This window comes from Lygodium microphyllum, chromosome 21 (assembly GCF_053477565.2).
Source record: "Lygodium microphyllum isolate KBCC chromosome 21, Lygodium_microphyllum_v1.1.10, whole genome shotgun sequence".
In the NCBI taxonomy this organism is placed as follows: Eukaryota; Viridiplantae; Streptophyta; class Polypodiopsida; order Schizaeales; family Lygodiaceae; genus Lygodium; species Lygodium microphyllum.
In genome coordinates, this window is record NC_141155.1 from 48,562,997 (window position 1) to 48,572,968 (window position 9,972).

The 9,972-nt window shown below is 38.5% G+C and overlaps 1 protein-coding gene across 1 annotated transcript; it reads left to right on the forward strand.

The window, feature by feature from the left end:
• The first annotated feature begins 5,884 nt into the window (after positions 1–5,884).
• LOC148017983 (uncharacterized) lies at positions 5,885–9,769 on the forward strand. The gene is made up of 8 exons (XM_087661535.1): positions 5,885–6,136; positions 6,251–6,348; positions 7,060–7,157; positions 7,469–7,612; positions 7,758–7,869; positions 8,491–8,612; positions 9,210–9,584; positions 9,654–9,769. The coding sequence occupies exons 1-8, from the start codon at positions 5,885–5,887 to the stop codon at positions 9,767–9,769; spliced, it is 1,317 nt and encodes a 438-aa protein (XP_087517661.1).
• Positions 9,770–9,972: the final 203 nt, after the last annotated feature.

Here is a 9,972-nt window from a genome sequence, read left to right on the forward strand (position 1 = left end):
CACTATTTGCGTTGCTATTTGCGTCACTATTTGCGTTGCATTTGTGATGAAATAGCAGCGCAAATAGCCCAATTGCTAATTTGTGTCGAAAATGGCAGTCACTATCCTCTTATATCCTTGTAGTGCTCCAACCTGCCGTCTCTCTCCCTTCTAATATGTTACTAATCCTTCCTAATCTATCACTACTTTGTCATGAATCTCTCAATAATCTATCACTAATTGTTCCTAATCAATTTTCCCTCCTCTCTCATCTCTCTATAATCTCTATTACTTCTCTCTAGCCTTGTTTTTCAAGCTCATAATAACCTACTATTGTTGCTCATGAGAAGGCTATAACACAACAAGAAAGTTACTAATCGCTAATCTAAGTTTTCATTTAGGAATATTAATAAAATTGATTTTTACTAACTAGTTAACTTAACAAATAAATTTTCAAAAGCGACAAGGTAGAAGAACTTACTTGGTTAGATAAAGTGTGTGCCGTTTTTGCTTGACAATTATTGCTTTCTTCCAATGTTTTATCTTCTCAACTTCTCTAGTTTTTAGGATAATACAGAATTGGCATTATGTTGAGAAGCTTCCACAGTATATGAGTAACTCAAAATCATAAGTGTGTTCCTCTACTAACGTAACATAAACTGGAAAGTGAGGCTTAAGCCTATGTATGAGCCTTAATAACGAATTGCAGCTATTAAGGGACAGTAGCTCAAATATAAAACCTAACTTTAAATCTACCAAAGTCTCAACATTTAACTTTAAGTTCAAGCCTCACTCCATGTTCTAGTTAAACCCTAGTAAGTGAGCCACTTAAGTTAAAGCCTCACTTCAATTGTGAGTGTGAATCTAGCAAGCGAAACTTGTCCAACCTTGAGGCTCAAATTGAGCCTCATCTTCATGTGCAAGGGTAGAACTAGAAAGTGAGGCTAAATCTTAATATTAGCTAAACCAAAATTAAACTTAATCCTCACGAGATGTAGCCTCCATTGAAGCTGTCTATTTTGAGATTTCTGATTCAATTAGAGAGTTTTCATAGCCAATATTTTTAAGCTTGAAATACTTCTTTCTTTTCATAGGAATGGATTCTAGTGGTTACCTTGGAATCACATGGAGAAGTATTTACATTGGATACTCTTGAAATTGTAAGTACCATCAAAAGCATCGCTCCTAGAATCAAGGTGGATAAAACTTACAAAATAACTAAGGAAGAAGAAATGAAGTAGTTTGTGGATAGCTATGATATCAATGGAATCTTCAAAGGTGACCTTTATCTCTACCTTTCTCAACACCTAATATGATATATGGAGATATGGGTGTTGTTGTTATTGCCAAAGACAACTTGGATGGGACAGCAATCACATGCCTTACATGCAATATACTATGAGCAAGAGAGATCATAAAAGTAAACAAGTTTGCTTATCATTGGATACTTTCAATCCAATAGATATGAGTGGTAGTAAATAAGGGGAAAAAATTTTCTATAGTAAATCTAGGATTGAAAATAAATAGCTTCTCCAATGAAGAAGGTTCACGGGTCAATAGTTTGGAAGACCTAGTGAAAGTGGTGAGGCAAGCAAAGTGGGCCCTATATTTACAAAAGAAGGATCTTCCTGCTAGGGAGACTACAGAAACTCAAGCTAGGAAGGCTTTGGAGAAGAAAGGTAGAGCAATCACAACCAGAGCAAGCTCTTCAAAAGCATAGTGCAAAGGAAGGTGAAGAAAATAATGTGCTTGATGTCCCTCATATAAGTGAAATTGAAGGTGATGCCAAACCACATTTCCCAGAGCAAGAGGTGCACGTGCTCATGATTAAGAAGAGAAATGAAAAGGATCCCCTAAGTGCAAGTGGTTCAAAAGATCACATTCAAGAAAAGTTATCAAAGATGCAAAAATCCAAGAGTGCAAGTGCTCCAAAAGATCAAGTCCAAGAAAAGTTATCAAAAAGCCAAAGAGCCAAAGAGCCAAAGAGCCAAGAGTTCAAGTGGTTCAAAAGATGCTAAGGTTTCAGATGAGTTAGTAGCAGTGGACGCTTCAAATCAAGATAACAAGGCAATGACTTTCTTAGAAATCAGGTAGGTTTATTATCCTTTCATTGTAGAGGATGTCTTCTCTCTACATTGATCTGATGAGATGTTTCCTTGCTCCTTCAAACTATGTGTATAGATTATTAAATATGGGTTGGGTTAAGATTCTAACACTAAATTTTATTGAAGACACAAAGCAAGATGATATTTTGGCAATATTGACTCTCCTTGATCGTGCTAGTAAACTTTCCCTTTACAAACTTGCCATAGAAGATATACCTAAGGTTGAGTATTGGATAATCTCTAGTTAGCACTCCATTAGTGATAAAAATGGTTATAAAATGCGAATTTTCCAAAGGTGACTCCTCAATTGTGTCATCAAGTTAGTTATAGGAGATTTAAGATAATTCTCAACTATCCTCCCAAGATCACACAAGGAATCTTCAAAGATGCAAACATATATGTTGCCAAGTCAATGCAAAAGGAGCGCTTTCTCAATTAGTTGATGCAAGCACGAGCACAATTGAATGCAAACGATCGTCCTTCTAAACCTCCACCTAGTGTCAACCAAATAAGAGAGACTTCCAATCTCTGAATTTACTATTTTGGTTCTTTGCTAGATCTTAGAAACACACATGTACATGTTTTCTTACTCATCTTAATGTGTGCAATAAAGCAATCTTTGCAAGCATGAATACTAGGCTCTCTTCAACTAATCTTAAATGTAAAGAAAGTGATGAAGCTCACCTCCATATGCTAGTTTAATCCTAGAAAGTGAGTCTCAATATTAAGTTTGAATCTCGTTTCTGTATGGTGTTGTAACATTAGCCAATGAGCATCAAACTCAAGTTTGAGACTCACTTCCATACCCTAGTGTGCACTAACAATTGATCATAAAAACCATAGATGCATGTTTATCATACCATTTTATAGTGAATAACATGAGATGTTCAACTTGAAACCCTACAAGGATGAATGCTAACCGTTGTTATACTGATCTATACTTGGAAGTGATTTGTACTTTTCAAATCTATAGGCCTTTGTGGTGACCATAGAGCACACATTGCAAAAGGGATTTATAAAAAGTGATTAGCATTTCCTTTTATGTGAGGATGACGTATGGAGGAATTGGGTAAAGATCATGAAGCTATATGCATGAGGCCAACTTCCAAATACAAAACTAGAAACTCGATGAGAAAGTTCACGTGAAAGTTCAAGAACCCGGACTCTAAAGGGTGGGCAGATTCAACAAGCACTGAGAATAGTAACATTAGGGTCCATGTTGTTCAAGTGAATTTCAGGCCCCCAGAAGAGTGAAATCCTAGAACTCTAGGCAACACTCCTAAACAAGGAAATTTTGCTTAAGAAGGGAAGGCATACTCATTAAATAATGGACATGAAGGAGATGGCTTGGGATTTGAAGATAGATTCAATACTAAAAACTACAATAATTGCTTTTATTTAAATCTAACAAGGGAAAATCTAGATTGGCAACAAGTGTGTAAGAAATATAACCCAGTGGATTACCAATACAATTAAATGACAATTTGGTCCTTATTAGGGACTCTCAACTAATTAAAAAAGAATCCCTCTCTTCCAAAAAGTGCAATGACCTTGCTCAATCACCTATATAGAATAGCTATGGGCATTGTACCCCAACAGGACTATATTCCTTACACAACATAAGGGGTAGATATGATATCATAAAAATTAAATGTTTTTGGTCTAAAGCACATGTACTATTCCAAGTAGTAGTACTAGATGTATATTGCACAAAAGAGCAACTCTCTATGGAATTTTTCTCTAGCTTGGCACTTTCCGTGAGCACACTCAATTCATAGTATGAATATGTTCTAGTGTGCTTTATTAATTTTATCACCATTAGGATGCTTGTTGAAGGAGCTATTAGACAATCAACAAAGGTGCATTATAAATTTGGTGTGATACACAAACAAAAAGGTGATGCATAGATAGTTGGAACAATTGAGATTCCACCTATGGTTTTTTTTATAGGAAAGATTGAGAAATTTGAGACCACTGATAAAGTGGTGACACAGAAGGTTGAGATTGCACTTATGGTTTTTTTTGTAAGAAAGATTGAGAAATTTGAGACCATTGATAAAGTGCTGACACAGAAGGTGTCTATTTCAGGCTTTTAGAGTCAAAATCAATACTTAGGGTATATAAGCCTTATCGATGGCCTCATTATAGGATTTTTTCCAAAACACAACTACATTCTTGAGATATATTGTAGTGGGGTTGTGTTGGAGCAAAGCTTACGAAAGAAATGATGTGTATTGCTCTTTGCAAAGATGATTTTGAAGCCATGGCTTTAAAATCAAAATGCTCTACCCTTGTAGATAGCAACCCTTTCTTGCAAGAGTGGTGTGGTGCAAGTGGAGCTCTTACAAAGCCCAAACTAAAGCTAGATGAGGCAAAAAAAGAAGATCTTGACAATCTTGAGATTGATGAATAGCCAAGCAGAGAGGATGAGGTTAAAGATGATGTAGGTGATAATGAAGGTGACATGCATGATAAGAGCGAAATTGGAGATGTTGAAGATACTAGAGATGATGTGGATAATGAGAATGTAGAGAATGAATCTCAAGATAGTAGCAACCATACTAGAGCTTCTAGGGACTGTACAAATTCTAGGAAAGGTGGAGCTATGGTTACTATAGAACTTGTGGATGCTAGGAGTATCAAGGTTGCTAGGAATGTTGAAATTTTTGGGAATACAAGGGTCAAATATGCTTTCCAAGAGTGAGAAAGGTTGCAAAGTTCCCTCTCATCCTAGGATGTAGAAGAAGATCTTATCAAAACAAGCTTACTAGATAATATCATCATGTATCTTCTTTAAAGTCTAGCTAATAAATTAAGTCTATAGTAGATTGAATGCTAAGTTGGCTTGCTCACTTTCATTTTGGTTCTTGTTACGTTAATTGAATTCTTGTTGTTCCATACATCCTAATAGCTAATACTAGGCTAATCCATGTGGGAATCCATAGTGAGTCATAACCCTTCTTAACCAAACGCTTACAAAATGCTCAAACTTGAATTTGAACGCTTCAGATTTAGTTCTTTTGAACTTCACCCATACACTTTAGCTATCTAGAGCTAAAAAACCCCAACCTCTATAAACCTAGTGCATGTCTATGATGCTCAAGCTTGGGTTTGTCGAGCCTCACAACCATATTCTACTATTAGCACTAGCAAGTGAGATCTCAATGTAATGTATAATTCCTCCAAGTAATAGCTAATAGAGTCTTATTGTGCCTCACAGAAAAAGACAACAAAAGAGAGGAGAGAGGCAAAACCCCTCAAATAGAACAACAAGTGCCACCTAGTGGAGAAATGGGGTGCCATGATAGTGATGCTAGAATTAATGAAGAAGAGGTGGGGGAGATTGAACACACATGTGAACTTGCTCCACAAGCATCTCCAAAACCTTCAATTGATTTAAGTAGAGAGACTGAGAACATGCCTCTAAAGAGAGTTGGTGTAGATCGTATTGAGAATAAGGATAAAGGTAGTGAAGACCTTTAACAACAGACTTGTGTGACCAACAAGATACAGGAAGAAATTGGCAAAGGGAGAGAAAAAGCTGCATATGAGATAACGAAAGAAGACAAACAGCTCTAAGGAAGGGAGCAACTGGTAAAAGTCTCAAGTTACGGGAGCTTCAGCTCGGCTGTCACTCCTTTCTGCCTAAGCCAATTAGCTGTTTTCTTAATATACATGGTTTTTAACGCATTCAAGTGTCGCGTAAGTATGTTTTTTTTCGAGTTAAGAATATGACAATAGATGCCGGCATTGGTTGTCTACATACTTGTGATGGATGTGCAAACGTATATTGATAATGGATGCCGGCAGAGGGTCCTGGTGATCGTCGCCCTCCACAATCATTACAAGTAGCTAAACCTGATGATCGTATAAAGCAGTACGTGGGTGGAACCCCTTCTAGCGCATCCATTACGATGGGTAATCTCAGTGTCTCAGTTCTGATTGGACTTGCGATGATGCTGCGATTACACCACTTGATAGCGTCGGCCAGCTTCGTATTCCCGCAGACTGCCGGACTACCAGAAACTGGCGATATAAAAGAGATGAACAAGGTTCACTTTATATGCAACATGAAGTAGCAAATTGATCATTGAAGCCGGGGAGATGGGCTGATCTCATAATACTGTGTAATTGGATTGGAATGTCTTGTTTCTTTCTTAATTCAGCTCCATATCGTGTACCTGGGAGGTGTGCCTCGAGGGTATACGAGCGAAGCTGAGATTAGAGAGTCGCACATCAAATTGCTCTCCTCTGTCAAGCCGAGGTAACTAGCACATCCAATTGCTCTCATCTGTCCAGACGAGCCCATTTTCTAAGGCCAGAGCCGAGGTAGCTAGCCCATCTAAGACCAACATGAGAGTATCACGCATGCATGGACAACTCACGGACAGGAAGTTTTAGACATTCTTCTGTACATGAACCTTCATGTCCTAAATTACGTTTATATACATCTCTCCCCGTTCTTTAGACTTCAGAAACTTGGGACACATCACGAGATTGTGCAAGGGAGCTAACACAGACCTAGTTTGTTGTAGAGGAACATCAATAATAATTCCCCTCCATGCTGATGATCCTCGTACTCCATTGCAACAGCCTACGTGTGGAGTGGCCTCCTTTTCCCAGAAGCTCTTAATGTTAATAATTCTACATGGGGCTTCTCCAATGGAAAATCACTACAACTTCTTGCCTTGAAATGCATATTCTTGTTATAACATACTAGCACATGCCATTGCACCTTATATAAGAGCACCAATTTTGCCTCAACTTTTTAAAGTTCATAGACTTGCCAAATCCTTTTAGGAAGCATATGCACATCCAGTATAGGACATATCAATCTCTAGGTTTAGGGCGAACTTTTCAAAGGGTTTTCCTCATAACGAAAGGTTTTCTAGGACTATATTTGCATCCAAAGCACCTAGCTATGATGTTGAAGGTGTGAGCTGAACTTTACTAAGGATTGATTTAATCCTTGCAGGGAAGATGTCGCTCGTGCATCCCACGTGGTTAGTTACACCAAAAGCTTCAATGGATTTGCTGCAATCCTTTCTCTAAAGGAAGTCAAAACCTTGAGAGGTGATTAACTACTTATTTGTTTCGTTGAGAACTTTCAATATTCTTAACAATCTTAGAACATAGATCACAAGAATCTTTTTATTGAATAAACGTATGAGCTATTATGTACAATAACGATCAAATTATCCTTCAAAACATGCAAAATAAATCATTTACAAGCATTGTCACTCATCATCTTTCAAATGTATTAGACATTTGGGATTTTAATATCTCAAACTTAATCATATAACCTTTTAATGCAACTATATAAATTTTTTACCTTGTATGAGTGCTTTAGACATGCTAATGTTTTTCGTTTTCTCTCCATATAGAGACAAAAGGTGTTATTTCTGTTTTTGAAAGCAAAATTAAGCATCTCTTAACTACAAGATCATGGGACTTTGTGGGCCTCACATCTACAAGTCCAAGAAATGCAACCGGGGAGAGTAATGTTATTGTGGGGATTATTGACTCAGGTGACCTCTCTTATGAGTTTATTAGAATACATCATTACTACGCATCATAGAAGGAATATCTACTTATGAGCATTTGATTAGAAGATAAAGAAACATTCAAAGTAGACCTACACAAGTATTAGTGATCATAATGAGTTTTGTGTAGGGGTATGGCCTGAAAATCCAATGTTCAATGACACTCATTTTGGACCCATCCCAAGAAGTTGGAAAGGGGAATGTGTGGCAGGAGTTCAATTCACCCCAGCAAATTGTAACAAGTGAGTTCCAAAAAATGAAGGCCATGAATGTGGTAATAACATCTATAGTTATATAGGGGTAGACCTCAACAAAATTTACTTTGAGGACATTATGCAATTTGACTCCCATTTATTATAATATGCTCTTGTTGAATGAATTTATAAACAAAATATTTTTTGACAATGAATATTCTACTAAGCACAAAGCCTCGATGAAAAGATCCACCTTTCTTTAGGTAAAGGAGGCAATAAGATGACACCCCCCAAAAGGCAAAAGGCAGCACATCCTAATTTACTAACAATTTAGCAGAACAGCTACACACTTTAAGGCCATTTGAAGCTACCATATTATCATAGATTGTTATGTATGCTATACAAGTTTAATATCAGTCCAACGCTAAAACCATGTAAATGTCTGTACAGCTCTATGAATTTTTAATACAATAAAATGCTCATTTGTCACTCTATTAGCTGCCCCTTTGTTGTTGATGTAATGAGGAGAGAAAATGGATTGCCCATTATGTGCATTTTGATGGGCATCTAAAATGACCTTATATGAGCACATCGACCCTACAAAGATCACAAGAGGTTCTAGAAAAATCACCACTACAATGTCCATTGTGAATTATGGCGATATCATAGGATAGTAAACACTATAGAGGCAAAACGAGAGGGAGAGCCACCCCTTTTTCCCATATGGGCTGTTAAGTCTTTTCACCCAGAATGGAGTCCGGCAGCTGTTAAGTCAGCACTTATGACCACAGGTTTTGATCTTTACAACAGATTTCATAAGAAAAGTTCTCTCTAAATCAAAATGAAAACCTAATCTCATGTAGAAAAAATCCACATAAGGTTTTTCAGTTAACATGCTAATAATTTTCAAGGGCACATGGATGCTTAAATAGAACAACAATCGCATGTTGTGAACCTAAGAAGAAGTTTCAAAATTACAATCTATTGATCTCACACAATCAAAAGTGAAGAAAGTTTGTAAGTCAACCACTACATGACGACATGAAGGTAAATAACTAGAACTATAAAGAATTAAATATCATTGTATGGGTATCATCTTATAGTCTTAGAGGAGGGAAAGTTTTATTAAATTATTGGAAAGACATGTTTGTTGTTGTTGTTTGTTTTGGTGATATATATACCATGTACATGGTCATGATGTGCATCCTCTACTAGAGTCACATATTAACAACTGTGCATGACCCCATGAGCAAGCTGATTAAGCGAGTGTGCTCTTTTATTTGTAATTTCTTTCAGTCTAAGGTTGAGGGAAAGGTATATTTATTTAAGGATTGAAATGAACTGTAACCGTTTGATAAATTCGCTGTCGTTTTGTTTTATCGGCACAGCAAAACCATTCGATCCCAGCCTGCACCACAATGAGGACATGGAGTTCGGGTATGGGGCGGGACAGATCAATCCGACGGCTGCGATCGACCCAGGGCTGGTGTACGACGCGGGGTGGCTAGACTATGCATTGTATCTCTGCACGCACGGGTACAACTCCAGCCAGCTGGCGGTGATCACGGGCGTCGACAGCGTCCGCTGCCCGGCATCGGACGGTAGCGATGCTCCCGCCAGCCTCAACTACCCCGCCGTCGTGGCCGCCTACCCCATCGACCTCAAGAACTCCTGGTACACCACCACGCGCACGGTCACCTACGTGGCCACGCCATCCAATGCCACCTCTACCACCTTCGCGGCCACTCTGCAGGCGCCACCTGGCATGGACGTCCAACTGTCCACCTCCCAGCTCACCTTCACGTCTGCCGGCCAGCAGCAGTCGTTCTAAGTGTCCGTGAGAGCCCCCGGCCTTGGCTCCGTCACCACCTTGTCGGCGTCCCTCGTCTGGTCCAGTGCCTCCCACTCCGTGCGCACCCCCGTCTTGGCCTACCTTTTGTCTGATTAAAAACGTCCATATCGCACTCCTTCGACATGGCCACATGCAGTTATAATGCTCCACCATGTCTTTTTGTCCGAATAACCATCTTTGCCTCATGCCATGGGAAGAGCCATATAGAAATATTTCAGGCTCAATTTCCAATTGACCCAATTCCCAATTATCACGTAAAAGCATAGAGTTAATTAGTCTTGAAGGTCATGGCCTAGGTG

Excerpts from the sequence above, each read along its gene's own strand:
- LOC148017983 (XM_087661535.1), top strand. The coding sequence starts at position 5,885 with ATGCCGGCAGAGGGTCCTGGTGATCGTCGCCCTCCACAATCATTACAA. Across the intron at positions 7,613-7,757 it reads TGTGGGGATTATTGACTCAG|GGGTATGGCCTGAAAATCCA; the intron begins GTGACCTCTCTT and ends AGTTTTGTGTAG. Across the intron at positions 8,613-9,209 it reads GTCAGCACTTATGACCACAG|CAAAACCATTCGATCCCAGC; the intron begins GTTTTGATCTTT and ends TTATCGGCACAG.